At 69.3% G+C, this 25,425-nt stretch overlaps 1 protein-coding gene across 2 annotated transcripts; it reads left to right on the top strand.

Moving 5' to 3' along the window:
• Positions 1 to 3,831: 3,831 nt before the first annotated feature.
• On the top strand, positions 3,832 to 6,871 carry LOC117311138 (myeloid-associated differentiation marker-like). 2 transcript variants are annotated; one of them, XR_012330279.1, is made up of 2 exons: positions 3,832 to 4,110; positions 4,580 to 6,871. XR_012330279.1 is itself a non-coding variant. In XM_033852108.2 (2 exons), the coding sequence occupies exons 1-2, from the start codon at positions 3,933 to 3,935 to the stop codon at positions 5,489 to 5,491; spliced, it is 828 nt and encodes a 275-aa protein (XP_033707999.1). In that variant the 5' UTR covers positions 3,835 to 3,932; the 3' UTR covers positions 5,492 to 6,871. The 2 variants fall into 2 exon arrangements, 1 of the variants encoding a protein (XP_033707999.1); XM_033852108.2 differs by having other exon boundaries at positions 3,835 to 4,110; positions 4,842 to 6,871.
• The last annotated feature ends 18,554 nt before the right edge of the window (positions 6,872 to 25,425 follow it).

Raw genomic sequence — 25,425 nt, 5'->3', positions numbered from 1 at the left:
TGTTGTGTCTGGATGCTGATGTGGAGCCTTTCAGGGCATCCTAGGTAGGGGATGGAGCATGGACAGATGATAGGCCCCCTTTTAAGGGCAGGAGCTGAAAGAGGAGGCACCTGCTGGCCCTCTGGCAGGTGACAGCCCTGAGCATGCACTTGGGACTGGGGTGGGGGCGGCAGAGTGGAGATGAGCTGGGGAGGATTCCGGGGTCCGAGTGGCCCCGAGGCAGCCCAGTAGGTGTCTTCTGACCCAGAAGGGATGCAGGCATGGAGCCAACCTTCCCCATGGAGGAGGGGCCACCTGGAATGGAACTGAGAGAGGGAGGACGGAGGCCTAAAAGGGTTTCAGGGTTGGGACAGGGGACACGTGGCGAGCATGGCAGGGACCATGGAGACCAGGGAATCGGCCAGGTCACCTGCCCAAAACGGTCCCGCCAGCAGGGCTGCAGTCCTGCCTCACACAGGGCCTCCTGCAAGGGTCCCAGGGTGTGGGGGACTGAGAGCTCCTCCCCGGCCCACTCCCTCCTCAGGGACAGCTGCCCTGTTTCAAAGGGACTCTTTGCCAAGAGGCGCCCCCAGGGCTTAAGGGCCAGCACCCTGAGCCCGCAGCCAGCTTCCTGCCATCAGGGGCCTTGTCACCTTTGCTGATAATAAACCCTGGGAAAAGCTGAGGCTGGAAAGAGAAACACAGAGCAAACCCCGAGAACCTACCTGGACTCACAAGGCTCCTTCAGCCCCAGTTGCCAGTGGAGCCCTGGAGCCTGCTGGCCTTCCAGTTGGCACTGCCAGGGGTGGGGTGTGGGCAAGAGGCACTGGATTTAAGGGAGGCTGGGGGTGTCACTCTGACTGTCCCCGAGTTTGTTCCCAACTTACTTCCCAAACTGACCCTACGATTTACACCTAAGGCTAAATGACAGATTTGGATGCATTTAACGCCACAGAGGGAGGGCTTGGAGAAGGAGAGGCATGGGGGTTCCAGCTGTGTGGCCCTGGGTAAGGCATGTGCCCTCTCTGGGCCTCAGTTCCCCCACGGGTGAAGCAACAGGTTTGCCTGAATTTCCCCCGAAGCCCCTCCTCCATTCTAATCTGTTAGCGTGGAAATGGTGCCCCAGTCAGAGCACATCCAAGATGTGGCTGAGCCCTGCCTGCCCAACAGCCTGGCATGCTGGACTCGAAAGACAGTGAGACGGGAAAGTCATGGCTGGGAGAAAGGAAGGAAGGAGGAGGGGAGATGGACACTCAGAGTTACAGGGAGGCTGTGGGGCATGGAGGAGACACTTCATAGCTGGATGATCCTGGGCAAGTTACTTAACAAAGTCTCAGTTTCCCCATCTGTGCAGTTGGCTTAATATCTACTTTGTGTCAATTAAGTGTCTGAAAGAATGTGAAGGGCTTATCAGAGGGCCTGGCACATGGCCCACTCAGTTCATGCCAGCTGCCTGTTCCCCTCAAACAGGACCCAGAAGGCCCTGACCCCACTCTGGACATTAGCACATGCAAGCTTGATTTGCTTCAGATCAGGGGTTGCAAGCCAGTTTGTACTAGAGGTGGTCCGGGGATGTGTTTGGTTTTCCTTCACAGTATTTTCAGGAAGAGATGGTGTAAAATCGGTATTATTTCTTCTCTAAGTGTTTGGTAGCTGCAGGTTTTAATTTCACATGAAAATCCAGATTTTCAGCTCCTTTTGAAGCGTCAGGAGATCTGGTGTCACTGCGCTGCGCTCCTTAGAAGGGGGGGTGGCTAGAGCTGAGCAGCTTCTATGCCCTTTACGTTATAATGTTTTTCATTCTTCATTTCTGTTTAGTATTTTCTATATTTTCTTATTCTCATGTATACGTGACATAAAGCAGGACTCTGATCATATCTCATGTGCCCAGTTTCCCCTCTTCAGCGTGGCCAGGCTTCCTGCCTGCTCACAGGCGTGTCCACACCCCCATCCAGGGAGCATCCATGTCCTCAACCTCAGATGCAACCTTCAACACATTTCACGTGCTCTGAAACCATATTTAGACGTGTGCGTACATATACGCATACGTTTGTAGGGCGTATCTGTAGATTTCTTTTCCCCCAATTATAATCATGAAACCATGTCATGCACACTGCATTGTGCTTTTCTACCATCCCCCAACAGATGCAGCTGGTCCTCTCCACTGGGCCTTGGTCCTCTCCATCTCCTTTACTTATCTCCTTCCCTCCCAGCTCCTGTGGACTGACCACCCTTCTCTAATCAGGGAATCATACTCTGTGAGTCTCAGACACTGGGGGACCACAGGATTATGACAAGGGGTCCCTTGGGTCAATGTGCCCATATGCTCTAGAGCAGGAGGTCGGCAAGCTTTTCTGGAAACTTTTAAAAAATATGACAAAGATTATATTTTTCATTTCTGGAAATTAATCTTGTTCTCCTAGGGCTACTGCAACAAATTATCACAAGTCTGGTGGCTTAAAACAACAGAAATTTATTCTCTCACAGCTTTGGAGGCCAGACTTTTGAAATCAAGTTGTCAGCAGGGCTTTGCTCTCTCTGACACCCCAGGGGAAGGTCCTTCCTTTCCTCTTTTAGCTTCTGGAGGCCCCTTAGCTTGTGGCACTGTTACTGAACTCAGGCTCGGCTGCTCATCAATCAAGAAGTCAAATACTGAGAGACAAGTGTTGGGCTTTGTCTAGAACAAGGTGCCGTTCATCGCTGTCAACATAATCGTCACCAACGCCTGTGCAACAGCCCGTGTTTGGCAGTGAGTTGAAAAAAATACTAATGAACGTCTCCACCATTTTTTGTGGATCATCTCAGTGTGGAGGATTGGCGTTTTTACAGTTTAGTAGGTCTAAGGTGGAAAACGGAGTATAAGACCAATAACAGCCAACTGGCTGTCCTTGTGCATTCAGACCTCCCGCAAGGAACTGTCTTAGTGGAAATCCACCCCCCTACCCCTCCGCCTCCCCCTGTAGGGGACACACTGTGGCCAAACTGATCTCCCTGTGGGGTCTTAAAGGGACAGACTACTTCAGACCTCATTTCCTCCTCATGCTGTGAGGGCACTGAGGCTCTGCTCTGTGCACTAGAACTCTTCCTCCTTCCAGAGACCGGGGGGGGGGGGGGGGGGGGGGGGGGGGGGGCGCGGGGAAGGGACCCCGGGCAGCCCCTGCTTCAGGCATCAGGAGAGGAACCACAGCAGCTGGGGTGGATTCAATTCCCTAAGAAGCTGACCCCCTCTTCTTCCTCCCTTGCCTGCAAAGACCCATCTGTAAAGGGGGTGGACTTTTCAGTGTAGTTTCCCTTTTTAAGGGCCGTTTTCCCTTTTTTTTTTAGGGCATTAAATTAGTGCCCTTGTTGGAAGAACCCTTATTATGGAGTAACAGGAAGGCCTGCACATGGAATTTCCTCCCATTTACCAGATATTTGACAAAACAGTTCTAACTACAAAATAGTGGAGTAATTTAGAGACCCATTCAGGGGCCACCATTCTTCAGAATCAAAAACATACATGGGCCAGGCTGCATTAAAATTAAAAAAATTAAAAATAACATTTTATTTTTCTCGGTTATAAGGTCGTAGCTACAGTTTTGCCAGGCTGCCAAGATACGTCCTAGTGGACTTCTAGAAGGGACGGATGGAGACCCCACTTCACTGGCTCCCCAGAACAGATTTCAAAACAAACAAACAAATTCTCCCTCGGGGAGATACTGGTGCAGTCATAAACAAGCCATTACCCACTCCCGCGGTGTCCAAACTGATCCCAAAGTCCCAAAGGGCAAAGAATATGCCCAAACGGGTGGGAAGGGGTTCCGGGGCGCACACCCCTGCACTCGCTCAAGAACTCGGCTGCTCCTTCAGAGGCCAGTTTCCTTCTCTCAACAGAAAGCAGAAGCAGGCTGTCGGCAAGGAGTGGGGAAAGACAGAGAAAGTTCCGGAAACGAACAAGTTCGGCAACTGCTGACATGGCTGTAGATCCTGACCAGAAGCAGCTGTCGCCCCGACCTTCCCAGCTGCACTCCCCTCCTCACCCCAGGACGAGGTGGAGGGGCCGGAGCCTCGGGAACCTGACGCCTGCCTGGCTGCAAGACATTTGTCACCCAGCTCAGGTTTGGCTGTCGCTGAAGAAGCCAACACTGAGAGGTAAGTGTTGGGTAGAAGAAAAGTAGCTTTATCTTAAGGAAGCCGGCAGCCAGGGGAGAAGGAGGTTTACTGCGCAAAAGAACCAACTCCTTACATGCAAGTTTTAGCCGGATTTATACAAGAAGGGAAGCAGGAAATGGCTGCAGGCTGTGTGCTGGGGGTGCCCTGCTCTTCTCTTTTGGAGACCTTTACATTAACCACGAGGTGCCTTGCTGGCTTTTAAACTTGAGTCTGGTCCTTACATTGTCCAGATCAGAGGGTCAGTATTCTAGGGGTCAGTGGTCATATATTTCTGGAGAAAGAAGAACAAAGACAGAGCAAAGCAGGCAAAGCAAAGCAGGAACCAGTCTATCAAACCCCAGAGCTGTGTTTAACTATTCACAAGGCTTTGGTTGTAAAACAAGCAAGGTTACAACAGCAGTGATGGTAACCTGCCTGATCATCACCATTACTGCGTGCTCATCCTCAGACCTGGGCTCTGTGCCCATCGTGGGCTTCTTCCTCCACCTGCTGCAGCTGCTCTCCACTTGTGTGCCCTTCTTGCTGGTGGCCAGTGAGGACACTCTGAAGGGTGACGTAATTAACTGGTGCATGTTCATCGGTGCTTCTGCTTCACTGTGTACCACATCATCTTCATGGTGGGGTTTTGTGGGCTCCAGTCCTGCCTCCCTTGCTCCTGGGACGGCTTCTCTATTCCCACGCCGTTTACTTTGCCGTCGTCTGCCTCTCAGCCTCCATCATCTTCCGCATCACCTACATCCAGTTCTTGTCTCCAGACCCCACCAAGAACCACACCATCACCACCACTACATTCGCCTGCATGGCTGCTGTGCTTTACGCCACTGAAGTGGCCTGGGTCTGGGTCTGGCCTGGCGATATATCTAACTGTGTGCCCACGTTGCTAGGCATGCTCAGGAGGCTGGAGAACTATGTGGCCTGTGTCATTTTCATCTTTATCAGCAGCCCCTACCTGTACCAGCACCAGCTGGCACTGGTGTGGTACGTGGCCATGTACTCCATCTGCTTCATCCTGGGGGCCATGAACTTCATAGTGAAGGGGTCTGACTGCGATGAAGATACAAAGTTGCCTGTCCGCTTTCCACGTTTCCTGTCGGGGCAGACCGTGCTCTCCATCTTCTTCTACATCCTCTGGCCTCTCTACAAGTTCAGTAAGAAGTTTGGTGTCCAGCCCCAGCGGTCCAGCAATGGGAGCTGCAGAGACAGACTCACCTCCTTGGTGTGCATCTGGGACCAACGACTGGCTGTGACCGTAATGACAGCCATCAACCTGCTGATTTATGCAGCCGACATGGCATACTTGGCCCAAGAGGCTTTTGTAGGGACTAAGGATCAACCCAGGGGCTCCAGATTCCCCTTCTAACTGGAAGTTTCTACACGGAGTTCTGATGTCCTCTTCCTGTCCCCTCTCTCCCTGCTCACATCCTTCCCCAACCATCTCGCTCTCTTTCCTGTTTCCTTCCCTCCTTCTGCTCTGTCTCCTTCCTGTTTTGTGTGGTTGCCCAGATCCTGTTTTGCCTCTTTTTTCACTCTCTTATTTTCTACATTTTCTGCTTTTTGGCCCTTTTCTGGTCATTTTTGTGTTCTTGTCTCCTGTGTCCTGACCGCCTCTTCCTCTTTTCCTTCTTCTGATCCACCGGGACCCTGAGCTTCTTCCTCCTCTGCCCACCGCCCCCCTCCCACCTCCTAAGGTGCTGACTCCACTTCACACAGCCCTCTGTGCAGCTGTTCACACCCTGGGCCTCCGGAGGGGCCTCACAGCCAAAGCATGCCTGTGCCCCTGGCTGTGCCTTCGTTGGGGTGTGTGTGTGCGGGTTTGGGGTGTGGGGTGGGTAGCTAGGCACTGGGCCTCCGTTCTTCCAGTGGAGGGGGGTGTACAGTGCACCTCCCCTTTAAGTTAAAAAAAAAAAAACTCTGGATGTCAGTAATTTCCAGTGGGCGGGAGGATTAAAGCCTCTAGATTCTAAGGCCCCACCTGGTGCTCAGCCACACCTGAGATTGGCTCTAGAATTTTTCCAGGCTTACAAAAACCCACTGCCTAGAGGCCACCTTAAAGGTAGTTGGTATACCTTCCAACCCAGCTACTCTCTGGGGAATCAAAAAAAGGACCTGGCAAAAAATCACAGGGTCTTGGAGACAACCTTCTGCAGTGTTTGTGAGGGGCAGCGATGTGGCCCTCCTGCCTCGGTGTTCAAAACAGCATGTCCTGCCTCTGCGGGGAGACAAAAATGGCCACTGCCAACCTTAACGGTGATATTAGCCTGGGTGTTTTATTTTTGTTTTCTTTTTTCAGAAAAATGGTGAAGATAACACTATTTACTTATGACCTGATTAACGTCACAGGCTCTATTATTAGTACTCGGCCTTTTTTACAAGATTATTGTTTCTTGCATTAACAAATGTGTGACTGAGCCTCCGATAAAAGTAATGATGACCAGGAGGGCAAATGATGGTCAGGAGGGCAAAAATTACTGGGTGATCCTTTTTGTAATGGGGAAGCTTCTTTTCAAATTTTCTTGGGCAGGTGGCTTGGGGTGGGTGGGCCTTGCTGCCGCCACAGTCAAACTGCACTGCTTAAATGTGTTTCTCTGTGCCTCTTGCTTTCTGCTGCTGCTTCCTGCTTCTCTGGGACTCATGAATAATGTGACCTATAAAATGTATATAATTTTTTAAAAATTCCCCAGAACTTCTGTTTCCCATCAGCTCCTTCTTGCAGTAATAGAAAAAAAAAGCTTGTCCCTTATCCCAAATCCATAATGTTCTTTTTTTTTTTTACCATTTAAAGAAAAAGAAAGAAAAAACACAAACCCCACAAAATCATCAAATCCTAATTGCCTCAAATTTGCCTAGAGCTCAGAGGCAGCCCACCTGATTTCCCTCCTCACCCAAACTGCCCTTTCTGTGCCACCATTCCACCATCTCCTGCCCTCACCTCAGCCAGAGCCTATGGAGTGTCCCAGCCTTAGGAAAGGAGAGGTTGAGCCCCACCCGAATGTCCAATATCCTGTCCCCTAGCTCTTAAAGGGGCCCTGCCAGCTCCTGGAGGTGTGTGTCTGTGTGCATGCTGTGTGTGTGTGGGCACACGTGCGTGTGTCTGTGTGCATTGAGACCAGCAGGCCTTTGCAGTAACTGGTGACCTGGAAGTCACACCAAGACTTCTTCCTCGATTAAGCGCATCCACAGAGGCTCAGAGCCCAGCATCCTTGTGTCACCTGGGCCAGAGGGGCCTGGGGGAGAGACAGGGGAAGGACCCTCACTGCTGCCACTCACTCCAGTCCTGGGGTGAAGCATGTGATCTTCACCCAGTGGCAGGTTAGGTGGAGGGGGAGTGCTCCCAGGAGGGGATAACTGCGGCAGAAAAATGTTAAGAAGCAATGAAATAAAATTCATATTTTAAGGCAAGACAAGAAAAATGTCAACATAAAAATTTTCTCTGCCCATTTGGGCCTCCTCCCTCCCTTCTGGTGTGCATTGTGCATCTGCATTGTGCCTTAACCAGACCTCCCCAAGGGCAGAAATACCTGCTCCACCATAAAGATGAATTTTTCTTTTTCTGGACCCAGCCATGTAACTCCTTAGAAGATAATACTACTTCCTTATGACCTGATTAATGTCACAGGCTATATTATTTGTACTCTGCTTTTTTTACAAGATTATTTTTTCTCGCATTAACAAATATGTGACTGAGTCTCCGATAAAAATAGTGATGACCAGGTGAGTTGAAACAATTGACCTGATGTATAGTCTATAAGAGCCATGACTGTAATAGTGTGATTCTAGATATGGGAAGAAGCAACAGGAGGGAACCATTTCCTGGAGCTGACAGACTAGTAAGACACGTGGTCCAGAGGCACTTGGCTACTGTTACCAGGACTAGATGAGTAATAGCACATTGACTGGTCTATCAGTGAAATCCTCAGCTGACCTGGGAATCAGCATTCCTGGGACAAAATGGTCAGGAAATGCCTCGCAAACCTTGGTCGAAATTAAGACCAAAATGGAGGGGATTGTGTAATAAAGAATGTTGCCCACCAAATGTAAATTGATACAGCCACTATGGAGAACACTATGGAGGTCCCTTAAAAAACTAAAAATAGAATTACCATATGACCCACCAATCCCACTACTGGGCATATACCCAGAGAAAACCATAATTCAAAAAGACACATGCACCCCAATGTTCATTGCAGCACTATTTACAATAACCAGGTCATGGAAGCAACCTAAATGCCCACCGACAGATGAATGGATAAAGAAGATGTGGTACATATATACAATGGAATATTATTCAGCCATAAAAAGGAACGAAATTGGGTCATTTGTAGTGACGTGGTTGGACCTAGAGACTGTCATACAGAGTGAAGTAAGTCAGAAAGAGAAAAACAAATATCATATATTACCGAATATATGTGGAATCTAGAAAAATGGTACAGATGAACTGGTTTGCAAGGCAGAAATAGAGACACAGATGTAGAGAACAAATGTATGGACACTAAGGGGGGAAAGCAGAGGAGGGGTGGTGGTGGTGGAATGAATTGGGAGGTTGGGATTGACATATACACACTAATATGTATAAAATTGATAACTAATAAGAACCTGCTGTATAAAAAATAAATTAATTAAATTAAAAAAAAAAGGAATGTTGCCCACCACCCAGCTCTAGAAGAATCAAGTCATTAGCCACTGCAGTCACTGCCCTACAAACCACCCTGAAAGGAATTCAGGACAAAGATCAGATTCAGACACTTTGTGATCTGGGAAAACTGGCAGAACTGGCCCTCAGATAGTTAGACATTTTCAGCAGAAATTTTTATGAACCTAGTTTCTTGCATCTTCTCATACTTAGAAAAACACTAAAACCGTTAACTAAGATATCTGCTCCTTGCAAACAACAGTAACCTTCTACCAAGCTGTGTGCTTAGTTGCATGTAACCCTTCCCCCAAGTCACATACATACTGGCCTCCCCCCTTACCTCTTCAGAACAGTTCTCAGAGCTTCCTGAGAGACTGTCTCCCCATTTACAATCCTCAGGTTAGCTAGAATAAAATTTTCCATTTCTTTCTTAGGTTGACTATTGACTAATTTTTAATCCACAAAAGCAAGTATGCATTGACTTCACCAAGTCTGGGTACAAGAATCTCATATTCTTATATTTTCCTGAATGAAATTGAACTCAACCCTGGGAGCTCATTTCCCAGGAGGTTAGCAATGCCTCTGTGGTTCAGTAAAAGAATTGCCAAGGAAAGGGCTCACTTGAGGTGCCCATTACTCAAGCCTCATGGTTCATGAGGGTGGCTACTCCATCCTTCCCTTTTGGTGGAGGTTAAGGGTCATTTGTCACAGTTCCAAGACAAGGTCTAGTCCACTCACTTTGGCATTCAAAAGAAAGCTTAAAGGTCCTCTGCTTAGTCCAACCCTCTTGCCATAGAGGAGGTGCGGCTGGACCCCAGGGAGAGGGCAGGACTTGTCCAGAGTCACCCTGTGTCTGGCAGAATCAAAGACAGGACACAGGTTTCCTGGTTCCCAGGCCGGCTGCTTTTCCACTGCCCCACGCTGCTTGTTACAAGTGTGGCAGCAGCATCCTCCAGGCTGGGCTTATGCCCCATCCACCCTAGTTCTGCCACAAACCTGCTATGTCACCCTGAGGAGGTCACTCACTGCTGGGTGAGTCAGTTTCCTCATCTACAAGATGTGGGGGGAGGGCCAGAGACCCCTGGTCCCCTCCTCACCCTGCCTCTTCCCTGAGCTCTTTCCTGCTGGGAGTACAAAGGGGCTGATTCCAAATAATGAAAGAGGAATTGGAAGGCCAGAGCGAGAGAGAGGCAGATCTGGAGTTCGTTCACAGCTGGGTCCGCAGTCACATCTGCTCTGACTCCAGTCAGGTGGCGCCACTGCCCTGGTCTGGTCCCCCAGGGGATGAACCGTGAGTAGTCTGGAGAGCGGAGCCCAAGAGATCTGGTTTCTAGTTCAATTCTTCCCCAGGGTAACTCGTGACCACATGAGTCTAGTCCCTGCTCTGAGCCTCAGTTTCCTACTCATAAGGTGAGCAGATTGGTCAAAAATTGTGGTCTGGAGCGCTAGGGTTCTGGTGAGGCAGTGGGGTAGCAAGTAGGGTGTTGGCCTCACCCAGCACCTTCTCTACCCCGAGCAGCCTGGCGTGAATCAAACTCCATCCAAGATCTCATTTCAAAATAAGATTGGACACAACCACTGCTCATCTTTATGATGCTGGTTCATAAACCAAGGTACAGACAGAAGAGGGAGTACTATACAGCTGGAAAAAATGAGGATGCTCTCCAAATATTGATAAGGAAATATCTCCAGGATATATTTACTCAAAACAGTAAGATACAAAACGATGCCTAGTATGCTATTTTTAAGTAATAAAAGGGGGAGAAATAAAAATAAATATACCTGTATATGCTTGATTTGCATCAGGAGCACAGGAAGGACTCCCATGAGTGCAGTGGAGGAGTTACCTGGTCCTGGGTGGGGAGGGGAGCTGAGGGGAGAATGGTTGGAGCCCCAGGCAGAGGCCAGGTTTCTCAATGTGTGGCTTTTTAGGACATTTTAATTTTGAGCCACGTAAATATATTACCATTATAAGAAAATTAAATTTAAGTTTGAAAAATATACCACTAGGAGAAGAAGGGTCAGGGGAAGGAGAGTTGGCCAGTTGGTCTCCACATTCCCTGCAACCTTGATGGACAGGCTGGGGGAGGAGCTAAGAGATGCCCGCACATGCCTATCTCCAAAGGCAGGGGGATGGGAGGTGACTTGGGCCCAGGGGTCTGGGTAGGGGGTTCTGTGGCCACCAAGCCCATATGCTGAGTGGCCAGGGCCTCCCACTGCCTTTTAGCATACACTGTTGTTGGAGAAGCCCCCCTGTGCCCAAGCCTCAAGCCCTTTCCTTGCACCCTGCCTGGCCTGGGCTTTCTGTCTCCAGGGGCAGTGGCCAGAGGCAGCCCTCATCAGCTGGCCAGCCATAACCTCCTCTATGCTGGGATGACTCCAGCTGACGCCAGCCCCAGACTGAGGTCTGAGGTGCTGAACAGAACCGGGGTGGAGAGGTTCCCATTCTCTGGCTCTGGAACAGCTTCTTGGAAAAATCACGGAGCTGGCTTTCCTCAATCCACCTCTGAGTGGAGAGAAGAGGGTCTGTTCTGTCCTGTGGCCTTGGGCTACTGGCTGCCCTCCTCAGGACCAGCTGCTGACTGCCAATCCATGTCACCCTGTCTATGCGGCTGGCTTCTGTCCGAAGGTGCTTGTAGAGATGCAGGGGGTCACAGGAGAGTCGGCAAGGCTTCATCAGCCTGTCTAAGGACTCCACACTCTCTCTGGAGTTTTCTGGCTGGCTTGCCAACAGGAAGTGTTCTGGCTGAGATGGGAGCGCTGCTGCAGGACCTCTGGGTGGGGCACTGCAGCCAGACCAGGACACACAGGAGCCAGGAGATGACTCCTAGACCCAAGAGAAGAGGGAAAGGGCTCAGCATTTACTGAGGTTTTATCATGTGCTGAGATTTGTAGTGAGACAAACTTGTATTCAAATCCAGGCTCTGTCAGGTGTTGCTCTGTGACCATGAGCAAACTACACAATGTAGTCTCTGAGTCTCAGTTTCATCATCTATAAAATGTGAATGACAATAATAATATCCCTGAAGATGAAATGAAATTAGCTATTAAATCACATGGTAAGATAGCTGGTGCTGAAACAATATTGGCTGCTCTCTTCTTCTTGGGTATAAGGTACAAAGTTAATACCAAGCAGGGTTTAAGATCCTGAAGCCACATGCCTGGGTTCAAATCCCAGCTCGATCACTTACTATATGTGTGATCTTGGGCCAGCTAACCTCTCCGTGCCTGTGAAAATGGGGACAGTGAGTACATAGTTCACAGGGCTGCTGGGAAGAACAAATGAATCCAGAGCGGTGCTTGACCTGCAGTGAGCACGACACGTGTGACCTCTTATAATTGTTGGGTCAACGACAGCCCAGCTGCAGCCCAAGCCCTCATGGAGACTTTCTTAGCTGACAAAATGTGCGAGCTGTAATCTGAGGTCTCTTCTGGAGCCAGGCTGGGCTGGTGAGGGTTTGTCCTAGTTGGTCTTTTCTGGGTCTACTTCTGACCAGGGGTGGTGAGATGGGGGGGGGGTGGCAGATGCTCAGATCAAGCCCATCCCCTCACCTCCACTCCAACCAGCATCTGTTTCCCATAAATCCCTCCAGTGCTTTGCCTGGAAGAAGAATGATCTTCCTCAGGAAACAAAGTTCTCCAAAACCACCCATCTGGGCAACCAGGCTGCTCATGGCATGAGAGTGTCCGTCTGGGCCTCCTTCCCTCCCTACATTGTCCCTAACAAATCTTAGAACCAATGACACCCTTTTAGCACTACTGCCAAAGGAAGTCACTCCCCTTTTCCCAGCTGCAGGACGCCTGCCCCTCGGGCTCCCGACTGCCCACTGCTGCCAGCAACATGCCATCTCTCAGGTCACATGGTGACCACAGTGTTCCAAGTCCGTGCTGATCTGGGGCCAGCTGCCCATCAGCCCAGACCACTGCCCCCAGGAACACATTGTTGCTAGTCTAGGATTATTCCTTGTTCGAATCCCTTAAAAGAAAGCCCGTGGTTCTTTCTGCTGCAGCAGACAGAAGGAGGTGCTTCCAGAATATTCTGTTCCTGGAACCTGGCAGAGGCTGGCAGGGCCCCAGGTCCTTCCATCATCTCTCTCACTCTCTGCCTCCCTCCCACAGGGCCCTGGCACCCCAACTTTCTCTTCTCCCCTCCCATACACTCGTTTGAAGTTTTGCTCTTGGTGTCACCCAGAACGTGCTCAGATATAGACACATAAAGACACAGTTTTCTGTATCTTCAGGCAAATGGGCAGCACAGCCAGTAGTCCATTAGTAGGAAGCCATTACTATCGTATTGAAACAAACCCTGATATGTTATGGGTACATTATTATGTCCGTGTTACAAAATAAAATGCAAAACTCTACATTCACTTTCAAGTGAAACGTGAGGCTTCAAAAAGAAACACTAGAATACAGATCCACCAAGCAGAGGTATCTTCTTCTTTGTTCACTGATATATTCCCAGTGCTGAGAAGAGGGCCTGGCACATTGAGGTGTTTGCTTAATGAACATTACACGAGCTTACAGTCTCAAGATCCAGGCTGGACTGCCTGACCTGGATACATTCCATCCCTTCTGCCTTTAGGGGAAATATTTGAGAGTCACTGGGTCATGTTATATACCATTTACTCCCCCTAACACTCCATGGCCTTATGTGATGGACACCTCCATTGAGCGGAACCATTGAGAACCTGAACTTCCCACTATATTTGAAGATGTCCCCACCATGTGAGTCTTGGTGAGAGACTGGGCCTAACCCTCAATAAGAAACTTAAAAGGCCAGGTAAATATTTGACCTGCCACACAAGCGGGACCTGGACACACACCTAAGGAGCAAGTGATAGACAGACACCAGGTCAGATCAGAATTCCTTCTGCTGGGGCCCGCAGTAGCATCCAGTGTGTGCTTCCAATGGCCACGGTGCCTGAATCAGCTGCCTTTGGCTGTGCCCTGGCTGCCCAACACCTTTCCTTCCTGTTCTGAGCCTGTTCTGAGCCTGGTCCCTCCCTAGTAATTTTTCAAGCTACTCAGCATCCTTCTCATACAGTTGTTCTCTGCATAAGTTACCAGAGATGTTTTCTGCAGCGTGAAATCAAGAACCTTCATGTCTGAACATTGATGCTATTATCTCCATTTTCTGCATGAGGAATCTGAGGTCTAGAGTGGCATTGACTGAGCAGAGTACTACCATGTGCCAGGCTGTTCTCTGGTCTCAGTTCAGGGATGGGAGGCAGGTTAGGCATGTAAGGGGAAAGGCCCTGAGATGACAAAGAGGAATTGGAAGAGCTCTCAGTGGCTGGAGGGAGGGAAGTGATTAGGCTGTAGAGTTAGAAAGGGCTCAGAGCTGGCAGGGCTTTGGCGGTGATGTTTTGGAGTTTGTGTTTCATCCTAAGAGAAGCTGTCCAAGCTATCTTAGATTGAGTTCATTCCAAAGCAGACATTGTGGGAAAGGATGGAAATAGAGGAATCAGCTAGAAGCTTATGGCAGGAGTGCAAGTGAGGGGATGGATGGATCTGGACCAGGTGGCGGCTCTAGAGAGGAAGAAGAGTGGGTGGATTCACAAGTATGCTGTGAAGAGCATCTGTGAAAGTGGTGCTACTGACCGAGACGGAAAGATGAGGAAGGATCAGTGTGTGTTGTCGGAGGCAGGGCGATTCAAGAGATGGGATTGGACATGGTGAGTGTGAGGTGTCCTGAGAGATCAGGAGGCAGTTGGATATGACTCTGGATCTCAGTAGAGATCAGCTCTGGAAGCACAAATAAGGGAACTGTCATCATACTCACTTCATTCAGTATCTTCTTAAATGTCACATCAATAGAGCAGCCTGCCCTGCCCACCCACATAAATAGCAGCCTTGCCCACCCTCCACACTCCAATAACTCTCTCTTCACCTGTTTCCCCTTTTTCATGGCATTTATCATGCAAAGACCTGATATAATATATATGGTTTGCATATTCTCCATCTCCTGTACTGGAGTGTAAGCTCCATGAGGGCAGAACTATTGGTTCTGTTCTGCTGTCTGTCCAGTGCCTAGAACAGTGCCTGGCACACACTCGGTGCACAATAATATTTGTGGACTGAGTGGAATCTTAAAGCCATCAGACTAGATGAGCACAAGAAGGCACACAAAGAAGAGGTGGTCTAGGCCCAAGTCCTGAGGACCTGAGACACTCAGACGATGGGAGAGGAGGAGAAGGAGGGGGAGAAAGACGGAGGAGAGGCTGAGCAGCAGGAGGAAAGTCACTCCAGAGAAGGGCTTCCTGACTCAGGTGAATTATGCTGAGAGGTCTAGTGATGAGAAGGTAAATACACCTTGAGTTGCCAACATGGTGCTCACTGGTGACCTGGTGAGAACAGTTCCCATGGAGAGGTGGGAACAGAAGTCACAGCCGGGGTTAGAGCATAGAAGCTCTTTTCTCCATTCGGGCTGGGCTGTGGGTGGAGGAGGGAGGGAAGGAGGGAAGGCTACGGGGTTTGAGAGGGGCGGGCGCCCTTTCCAATCCCTTCCTCATTCCAGCTGCAAACAGGTCTGAGTCAGAGGTGACCCAGGTGAGCTCAGAGAGGCAGGGCCACTTTAGACTGTCCTTTCCAAACGCCCCCGATTCCCCTTGATGCCTTCAGGGTGAGGGGGCAGGAGATGATCACGTCCCTGTGTCGTAGTTCATTCTGCCAGGGGGGGGGGGGGGGGGGGGGGGGGGGGGGGGGGGGGGGGGGGGGGGGGGGGGGGGGGGGGGGGGGGGGGGGGGGGGGGGGGGGGGGGGGGGGGGGGGGGGGGGGGGGGGGGGGGGGGGGGGGGGGGGGGGGGGGGGGGGGGGGGGGGGGGGGGGGGGGGGGGGGGGGGGGGGGGGGGGGGGGGGGGGGGGGGGGGGGGGGGGGGGGGGGGGGGGGGGGGGGGGGGGGGGGGGGGGGGGGGGGGGGGGGGGGGGGGGGGGGGGGGGGGGGGGGGGGGGGGGGGGGGGGGGGGGGGGGGGGGGGGGGGGGGGGGGGGGGGGGGGGGGGGGGGGGGGGGGGGGGGGGGGGGGGGGGGGGGGGGGGGGGGGGGGGGGGGGGGGGGGGGGGGGGGGGGGGGGGGGGGGGGGGGGGGGGGGGGGGGGGGGGGGGGGGGGGGGGGGGGGGGGGGGGGGGGGGGGGGGGGGGGTGGGGGGGGGGGGGGGGGGGGGGGGGGGGGGGGGGGGGGGGGGGGGGGGGGGGGGGGGGGGGGGGGGGGGGGGGGGGGGGGGGGGGGGGGGGGGGGGGGGGGGGGGGGGGGGGGGGGGGGGGGGGGGGGGGGGGGGGGGGGGGGGGGGGGGGGGGGGGGGGGGGGGGGGGGGGGGGGGGGGGGGGGGGGGGGGGGGGGGGGGGGGGGGGGGGGGGGGGGGGGGGGGGGGGGGGGGGGGGGGGGGGGGGGGGGGGGGGGGGGGGGGGGGGGGGGGGGGGGGGGGGGGGGGGGGGGGGGGGGGGGGGGGGGGGGGGGGGGGGGGGGGGGGGGGGGGGGGGGGGGGGGGGGGGGGGGGGGGGGGGGGGGGGGGGGGGGGGGGGGGGGGGGGGGGGGGGGGGGGGGGGGGGGGGGGGGGGGGGGGGGGGGGGGGGGGGGGGGGGGGGGGGGGGGGGGGGGGGGGGGGGGGGGGGGGGGGGGGGGGGGGGGGGGGGGGGGGGGGGGGGGGGGGGGGGGGGGGGGGGGGGGGGGGGGGGGGGGGGGGGGGGGGGGGGGGGGGGGGGGGGGGGGGGGGGGGGGGGGGGGGGGGGGGGGGGGGGGGGGGGGGGGGGGGGGGGGGGGGGGGGGGGGTGGGGGGGGGGGGGGGGGGGGGGGGGGGGGGGGGGGGGGGGGGGGGGGGGGGGGGGGGGGGGGGGGGGGGGGGGGGGGGGGGGGGGGGGGGGGGGGGGGGGGGGGGGGGGGGGGGGGGGGGGGGGGGGGGGGGGGGGGGGGGGGGGGGGGGGGGGGGGGGGGGGGGGGGGGGGGGGGGGGGGGGGGGGGGGGGGGGGGGGGGGGGGGGGGGGGGGGGGGGGGGGGGGGGGGGGGGGGGGGGGGGGGGGGGGGGGGGGGGGGGGGGGGGGGGGGGGGGGGGGGGGGGGGGGGGGGGGGGGGGGGGGGGGGGGGGGGGGGGGGGGGGGGGGGGGGGGGGGGGGGGGGGGGGGGGGGGGGGGGGGGGGGGGGGGGGGGGGGGGGGGGGGGGGGGGGGGGGGGGGGGGGGGGGGGGGGGGGGGGGGGGGGGGGGGGGGGGGGGGGGGGGGGGGGGGGGGGGGGGGGGGGGGGGGGGGGGGGGGGGGGGGGGGGGGGGGGGGGGGGGGGGGGGGGGGGGGGGGGGGGGGGGGGGGGGGGGGGGGGGGGGGGGGGGGGGGGGGGGGGGGGGGGGGGGGGGGGGGGGGGGGGGGGGGGGGGGGGGGGGGGGGGGGGGGGGGGGGGGGGGGGGGGGGGGGGGGGGGGGGGGGGGGGGGGGGGGGGGGGGGGGGGGGGGGGGGGGGGGGGGGGGGGGGGGGGGGGGGGGGGGGGGGGGGGGGGGGGGGGGGGGGGGGGGGGGGGGGGGGGGGGGGGGGGGGGGGGGGGGGGGGGGGGGGGGGGGGGGGGGGTGGGGGGGGGGGGGGGGGGGGGGGGGGGGGGGGGGGGGGGGGTGGGGGGGGGGGGGGGGGGGGGGGGGGGGGGGGGGGGGGGGGGGGGGGGGGGGGGGGGGGGGGGGGGGGGGGGGGGGGGGGGGGGGGGGGGGGGGGGGGGGGGGGGGGGGGGGGGGGGGGTGGGGGGGGGGGGGGGGGGGGGGGGGGGGGGGGGGGGGGGGGGGGGGGGGGGGGGGGGGGGGGGGGGGGGGGGGGGGGGGGGGGGGGGGGGGGGGGGGGGGGGGGGGGGGGGGGGGGGGGGGGGGGGGGGGGGGGGGGGGGGGGGGGGGGGGGGGTGGGGGGGGGGGGGGGGGGGGGGGGGGGGGGGGGGGGGGGGGGGGGGGGGGGGGGGGGGGGGGGGGGGGGGGGGGGGGGGGGGGGGGGGGGGGGGGGGGGGGGGGGGGGGGGGGGGGGGGGGGGGGGGGGGGGGGGGGGGGGGGGGGGGGGGGGGGGGGGGGGGGGGGGGGGGGGGGGGGGGGGGGGGGGGGGGGGGGGGGGGGGGGGGGGGGGGGGGGGGGGGGGGGGGGGGGGGGGGGGGGGGGGGGGGGGGGGGGGGGGGGGGGGGGGGGGGGGGGGGGGGGGGGGGGGGGGGGGGGGGGGGGGGGGGGGGGGGGGGGGGGGGGGGGGGGGGGGGGGGGTGGGGGGGGGGGGGGGGGGGGGGGGGGGGGGGGGGGGGGGGGGGGGGGGGGGGGGGGGGGGGGGGGGGGGGGGGGGGGGGGGGGGGGGGGGGGGGGGGGGGGTGGGGGGGGGGGGGGGGGGGGGGGGGGGGGGGGGGGGGGGGGGGGGGGGGGGGGGGGGGGGGGGGGGGGGGGGGGGGGGGGGGGGGGGGGGGGGGGGGGGGGGGGGGGGGGGGGGGGGGGGGGGGGGGGGGGGGGGGGGGGGGGGGGGGGGGGGGGGGGGGGGGGGGGGGGGGGGGGGGGGGGGGGGGGGGGGGGGGGGGGGGGGGGGGGGGGGGGGGGGGGGGGGGGGGGGGGGGGGGGGGGGGGGGGGGGGGGGGGGGGGGGGGGGGGGGGGGGGGGGGGGGGGGGGGGGGGGGGGGGGGGGGGGGGGGGGGGGGGGGGGGGGGGGGGGGGGGGGGGGGGGGGGGGGGGGGGGGGGGGGGGGGGGGGGGGGGGGGGGGGGGGGGGGGGGGGGGGGGGGGGGGGGGGGGGGGGGGGGGGGGGGGGGGGGGGGGGGGGGGGGGGGGGGGGGGGGGGGGGGGGGGGGGGGGGGGGGGGGGGGGGGGGGGGGGGGGGGGGGGGGGGGGGGGGGGGGGGGGGGGGGGGGGGGGGGGGGGGGGGGGGGGGGGGGGGGGGGGGGGGGGGGGGGGGGGGGGGGGGGGGGGGGGGGGGGGGGGGGGGGGGGGGGGGGGGGGGGGGGGGGGGGGGGGGGGGGGGGGGGGGGGGGGGGGGGGGGGGGGGGGGGGGGGGGGGGGGGGGGGGGGGGGGGGGGGGGGGGGGGGGGGGGGGGGGGGGGGGGGGGGGGGGGGGGGGGGGGGGGGGGGGGGGGGGGGGGGGGGGGGGGGGGGGGGGGGGGGGGGGGGGGGGGGGGGGGGGGGGGGGGGGGGGGGGGGGGGGGGGGGGGGGGGGGGGGGGGGGTGGGGGGGGGGGGGGGGGGGGGGGGGGGGGGGGGGGGGGGGGGGGGGGGGGGGGGGGGGGGGGGGGGGGGGGGGGGGGGGGGGGGGGGGGGGGGGGGGGGGGGGGGGGGGGGGGGGGGGGGGGGGGGGGGGGGGGGGGGGGGGGGGGGGGGGGGGGGGGGGGGGGGGGGGGGGGGGGGGGGGGGGGGGGGGGGGGGGGGGGGGGGGGGGGGGGGGGGGGGGGGGGGGGGGGGGGGGGGGGGGGGGGGGGGGGGGGGGGGGGGGGGGGGGGGGGGGGGGGGGGGGGGGGGGGGGGGGGGGGGGGGGGGGGGGGGGGGGGGGGGGGGGGGGGGGGGGGGGGGGGGGGGGGGGGGGGGGGGGGGGGGGGGGGGGGGGGGGGGGGGGGGGGGGGGGGGGGGGGGGGGGGGGGGGGGGGGGGGGGGGGGGGGGGGGGGGGGGGGGGGGGGGGGGGGGGGGGGGGGGGGGGGGGGGGGGGGGGGGGGGGGGGGGGGGGGGGGGGGGGGGGGGGGGGGGGGGGGGGGGGGGGGGGGGGGGGGGGGGGGGGGGGGGGGGGGGGGGGGGGGGGGGGGGGGGGGGGGGGGGGGGGGGGGGGGGGGGGGGGGGGGGGGGGGGGGGGGGGGGGGGGGGGGGGGGGGTGGGGGGGGGGGGGGGGGGGGGGGGGGGGGGGGGGGGGGGGGGGGGGGGGGGGGGGGGGGGGGGGGGGGGGGGGGGGGGGGGGGGGGGGGGGGGGGGGTGGGGGGGGGGGGGGGGGGGGGGGGGGGGGGGGGGGGGGGGGGGGGGGGGGGGGGGGGGGGGGGGGGGGGGGGGGGGGGGGGGGGGGGGGGGGGGGGGGGGGGGGGGGGGGGGGGGGGGGGGGGGGGGGGGGGGGGGGGGGGGGGGGGGGGGGGGGGGGGGGGGGGGGGGGGGGGGGGGGGGGGGGGGGGGGGGGGTGTGTGGGGGGGGGGGGGGGGGGGGGGGGGGGGGGGGGGGGGGGGGGGGGGGGGGGGGGGGGGGGGGGGGGGGGGGGGGGGGGGGGGGGGGGGGGGGGGGGGGGGGGGGGGGGGGGGGGGGGGGGGGGGGGGGGTGGGGGGGGGGGGGGGGGGGGGGGGGGGGGGGGGGGGGGGGGGGGGGGGGGGGGGGGGGGGGGGGGGGGGGGGTGGGGGGGGGGGGGGGGGGGGGGGGGGGGGGGGGGGGGGGGGGGGGGGGGGGGGGGGGGGGGGGGGGGGGGGGGGGGGGGGGGGGGGGGGGGGGGGGGGGGGGGGGGGGGGGGGGGGGGGGGGGGGGGGGGGGGGGGGGGGGGGGGGGGGGGGGGGGGGGGGGGGGGGGGGGGGGGGGGGGGGGGGGGGGGGGGGGGGGGGGGGGGGGGGGGGGGGGGGGGGGGGGGGGGGGGGGGGGGGGGGGGGGGGGGGGGGGGGGGGGGGGGGGGGGGGGGGGGGGGGGGGGGGGGGGGGGGGGGGGGGGGGGGGGGGGTGGGGGGGGGGGGGGGGGGGGGGGGGGGGGGGGGGGGGGGGGGGGGGGGGGGGGGGGGGGGGGGGGGGGGGGGGGGGGGGGGGGGGGGGGGGGGGGGGGGGGTGGGGGGGGGGGGGGGGGGGGGGGGGGGGGGGGGGGGGGGGGGGGGGGGGGGGGGGGGGGGGGGGGGGGGGGGGGGGGGGGGGGGGGGGGGGGGGGGGGGGGGGGGGGGGGGGGGGGGGGGGGGGGGGGGGGGGGGGGGGGGGGGGGGGGGGGGGGGGGGGGGGGGGGGGGGGGGGGGGGGGGGGGGGGGGGGGGGGGGGGGGGGGGGGGGGGGGGGGGGGGGGGGGGGGGGGGGGGGGGGGGGGGGGGGGGGGGGGGGGGGGGGGGGGGGGGGGGGGGGGGGGGGGGGGGGGGGGGGGGGGGGGGGGGGGGGGGGGGGGGGGGGGGGGGGGGGGGGGGGGGGGGGGGGGGGGGGGGGGGGGGGGGGGGGGGGGGGGGGGGGGGGGGGGGGGGGGGGGGGGGTGGGGGGGGGGGGGGGGGGGGGGGGGGGGGGGGGGGGGGGGGGGGGGGGGGGGGGGGGGGGGGGGGGGGGGGGGGGGGGGGGGGTGGGGGGGGGGGGGGGGGGGGGGGGGGGGGGGGGGGGGGGGGGGGGGGGGGGGGGGGGGGGGGGGGGGGGGGGGGGGGGGGGGGGGGGGGGGGGGGGGGGGGGGGGGGGGGGGGGGGGGGGGGGGGGGGGGGGGGGGGGGGGGGGGGGGGGGGGGGGGGGGGGGGGGGGGGGGTGGGGGGGGGGGGGGGGGGGGGGGGGGGGGGGGGGGGGGGGGGGGGGGGGGGGGGGGGGGGGGGGGGGGGGGGGGGGGGGGGGGGGGGGGGGGGGGGGGGGGGGGGGGGGGGGGGGGGGGGGGGGGGGGGGGGGGGGGGGGGGGGGGGGGGGGGGGGGGGGGGGGGGGGGGGGGGGGGGGGGGGGGGGGGGGGGGGGGGGGGGGGGGGGGGGGGGGGGGGGGGGGGGGGGGGGGGGGGGGGGGTGGGGGGGGGGGGGGGGGGGGGGGGGGGGGGGGGGGGGGGGGGGGGGGGGGGGGGGGGGGGGGGGGGGGGGGGGGGGGGGGGGGGGGGGGGGGGGGGGGGGGGGGGGGGGGGGGGGGGGGGGGGGGGGGGGGGGGTGGGGGGGGGGGGGGGGGGGGGGGGGGGGTGGGGGGGGGGGGGGGGGGGGGGGGGGGGGGGGGGGGGGGGGGGGGGGGGGGGGGGGGGGGGTGGGGGGGGGGGGGGGGGGGGGGGGGGGGGGGGGGGGGGGGGGGGGGGGGGGGGGGGGGGGGGGGGGGGGGGGGGGGGGGGGGGGGGGGGGGGGGGGGGGGGGGGGGGGGGGGGGGGGGGGGGGGGGGGGGGGGGGGGGGGGGGGGGGGGGGGGGGGGGGGGGGGGGGGGGGGGGGGGGGGGGGGGGGGGGGGGGGGGGGGGGGGGGGGGGGGGGGGGGGGGGGGGGGGGGGGGGGGGGGGGGGGGGGGGGGGGGGGGGGGGGGGGGGGGGGGGGGGGGGGGGGGGGGGGGGGGGGGGGGGGGGGGGGGGGGGGGGGGGGGGGGGGGGGGGGGGGGGGGGGGGGGTGGGGGGGGGGGGGGGGGGGGGGGGGGGGGGGGGGGGGGGGGGGGGGGGGGGGGGGGGGGGGGGGGGGGGGGGGGGGGGGGGGGGGGGGGGGGGGGGGGGGGGGGGGGGGGGGGGGGGGGGGGGGGGGGGGGGGGGGGGGGGGGGGGGGGGGGGGGGGGGGGGGGGGGGGGGGGGGGGGGGGGGGGGGGGGGGGGGGGGGGGGGGGGGGGGGGGGGGGGGGGGGGGGGGGGGGGTGGGGGGGGGGGGGGGGGGGGGGGGGGGGGGGGGGGGGGGGGGGGGGGGGGGGGGGGGGGGGGGGGGGGGGGGGGGGGGGGGGGGGGGGGGGGGGGGGGGGGGGGGGGGGGGGGGGGGGGGGGGGGGGGGGGGGGGGGGGGGGGGGGGGGGGGGGGGGGGGGGGGGGTGGGGGGGGGGGGGGGGGGGGGGGGGGGGGGGGGGGGGGGGGGGGGGGGGGGGGGGGGGGGGGGGGGGGGGGGGGGGGGGGGGGGGGGGGGGGGGGGGGGGGGGGGGGGGGGGGGGGGTGGGGGGGGGGGGGGGGGGGGGGGGGGGGGGGGGGGGGGGGGGGGGGGGGGGGGGGGGGGGGGGGGGGGGGGGGGGGGGGGGGGGGGGGGGGGGGGGGGGGTGGGGGGGGGGGGGGGGGGGGGGGGGGGGGGGGGGGGGGGGGGGGGGGGGGGGGGGGGGGGGGGGGGGGGGGGGGGGGGGGGGGGGGGGGGGGGGGGGGGGGGGGGGGGGGGGGGGGGGGGGGGGGGGGGGGGGGGGGGGGGGGGGGGGGGGGGGGGGGGGGGGGGGGGGGGGGGGGGGGGGGGGGGGGTGGGGGGGGGGGGGGGGGGGGGGGGGGGGGGGGGGGGGGGGGGGGGGGGGGGGGGGGGGGGGGGGGGGGGGGGGGGGGGGGGGGGGGGGGGGGGGGGGGGGGGGGGGGGGGGGGGGGGGGGGGGGGGGGGGGGGGGGGGGGGGGGGGGGGGGGGGGGGGGGGGGGGGGGGGGGGGGGGGGGGGGGGGGGTGGGGGGGGGGGGGGGGGGGGGGGGGGGGGGGGGGGGGGGGGGGGGGGGGGGGGGGGGGGGGGGGGGGGGGGGGGGGGGGGGGGGTGGGGGGGGGGGGGGGGGGGGGGGGGGGGGGGGGGGGGGGGGGGGGGGGGGGGGGGGGGGGGGGGGGGGGGGGGGGGGGGGGGGGGGGGGGGGGGGGGGGGGGGGGGGGGGGGGGGGGGGGGGGGGGGGGGGGGGGGGGGGGGGGGGGGGGGGGGGGGGGGGGGGGGGGGGGGGGGGGGGGGGGGGGGGGGGGGGGGGGGGGGGGGGGGGGGGGGGGGGGTGGGGGGGGGGGGGGGGGGGGGGGGGGGGGGGGGGGGGGGGGGGGGGGGGGGGGGGGGGGGGGGGGGGGGTGGGGGGGGGGGGGGGGGGGGGGGGGGGGGGGGGGGGGGGGGGGGGGGGGGGGGGGGGGGGGGGGGGGGGGGGGGGGGGGGGGGGGGGGGGGGGGGGGGGGGGGGGGGGGGGGGGGGGGGGGGGGGGGGGGGGGGGGGGGGGGGGGGGGGGGGGGGGGGGGGGGGGGGGGGGGGGGGGGGGGGGGTGGGGGGGGGGGGGGGGGGGGGGGGGGGGGGGGGGGGGGGGGGGGGGGTGGGGGGGGGGGGGGGGGGGGGGGGGGGGGGGGGGGGGGGGGGGGGGGGGGGGGGGGGGGGGGGGGGGGGGGGGGGGGGGGGGGGGGGGGGGGGGGGGGGGGGGGGGGGGGGGGGGGGGGGGGGGGGGGGGGGGGGGGGGGGGGGGGGGGGGGGGGGGGGGGGGGGGGGGGGGGGGGGGGGGGGGGGGGGGGGGGGGGGGGGGGGGGGGGGGGGGGGGGGGGGGGGGGGGGGGGGGGGGGGGGGGGGGGGGGGGGGGGGGGGGGGGGGGGGGGGGGGGGGGTGGGGGGGGGGGGGGGGGGGGGGGGGGGGGGGGGGGGGGGGGGGGGGGGGGGGGGGGGGGGGGGGGGGGGGGGGGGGGGGGGGGGGGGGGGGGGGGGGGGGGGGGGGGGGGGGGGGGGGGGGGGGGGGGTGGGGGGGGGGGGGGGGGGGGGGGGGGGGGGGGGGGGGGGGGGGGGGGGGGGGGGGGGGGGGGGGGGGGGGGGGGGGGGGGGGGGGGGGGGGGGGGGGGGGGGGGGGGGGGGGGGGGGGGGGGGGGGTGTGGGGGGGGGGGGGGGGGGGGGGGGGGGGGGGGGGGGGGGGGGGGGGGGGGGGGGGGGGGGGGGGGGGGGGGGGGGGGGGGGGGGGGGTGGGGGGGGGGGGGGGGGGGGGGGGGGGGGGGGGGGGGGGGGGGGGGGGGGGGGGGGGGGGGGGGGGGGGGGGGGGGGGGGGGGGTGGGGGGGGGGGGGGGGGGGGGGGGGGGGGGGGTGGGGGGGGGGGGGGGGGGGGGGGGGGGGGGGGGGGGGGGGGGGGGGGGGGGGGGGGGGGGGGGGGGGGGGGGGGGGGGGGGGGGGGGGGGGGGGGGGGGGGGGGGGGGGGGGGTGGGGGGGGGGGGGGGGGGGGGGGGGGGGGGGGGGGGGGGGGGGGGGGGGGGGGGGGGGGGGGGGGTGGGGGGGGGGGGGGGGGGGGGGGGGGGGGGGGGGGGGGGGGGGGGGGGGGGGGGGGGGGGGGGGGGGGGGGGGGGGGGGGGGGGGGGGGGGGGGGGGGGGGGGGGGGGGGGGGGGGGGGGGGGGGGGGGGGGGGGGGGGGGGGGGGGGGGGGGGGGTGGGGGGGGGGGGGGGGGGGGGGGGGGGGGGGGGGGGGGGGGGGGGGGGGGTGGGGGGGGGGGGGGGGGGGGGGGGGGGGGGGGGGGGGGGGGGGGGGGGGGGGGGGGGGGGGGGGGGGGGGGGGGGGGGGGGTGGGGGGGGGGGGGGGGGGGGGGGGGGGGGGGGGGGGGGGGGGGGGGGGGGGGGGGGGGGGGGGGGGGGGGGGGGGGGGGGGGGGGGGGGGGGGGGGTGGGGGGGGGGGGGGGGGGGGGGGGGGGGGGGGGGGGGGGGGGGGGGGGGGGGGGGGGGGGGGGGGGGGGGGGGGGGGGGGGGGGGGGGGGGGGGGGGGGGGGGGGGGGGGGGGGGGGGGGGGGGGGGGGGGGGGGGGGGGGGGGGGGGGGGGGGGGGGGGGGGGGGGGGGGGGGGGGGGGGGGGGGGGGGGGGGGGGGGGGGGGGGGGGGGGGGGGGGGGGGGGGGGGGGGGGGGGGGGGGGGGGGGGGGGGGGGGGGGGGGGGGGGGGGGGGGGGGGGGGGGGGGGGGGGGGGGGGGGTGGGGGGGGGGGGGGGGGGGGGGGGGGGGGTGGGGGGGGGGGGGGGGGGGGGGGGGGGGGGGGGGGGGTGGGGGGGGGGGGGGGGGGGGGGGGGGGGGGGGGGGGGGGGGGGGGGGGGGGGGGGGGGGGGGGGGGGGGGGGGGGGGGGGGGGGGGGGGGGGGGGGGGGGGGGGGGGGGGGGGGGGGGGGGGGGGGGGGGGGGGGGGGGGGGGGGGGGGGGGGGGGGGGGGGGGGGGGGGGGGGCGGGGGGGTGGTGGGGGGGGGGGGGGGGGGGG

The sequence above is a fragment of the Tursiops truncatus genome, chromosome 2 (genome assembly GCF_011762595.2).
Source record: "Tursiops truncatus isolate mTurTru1 chromosome 2, mTurTru1.mat.Y, whole genome shotgun sequence".
NCBI lineage: Eukaryota > Metazoa > Chordata > Mammalia > Artiodactyla > Delphinidae > Tursiops > Tursiops truncatus.
This window is presented reverse-complemented; position numbering and strand designations above follow the sequence as displayed.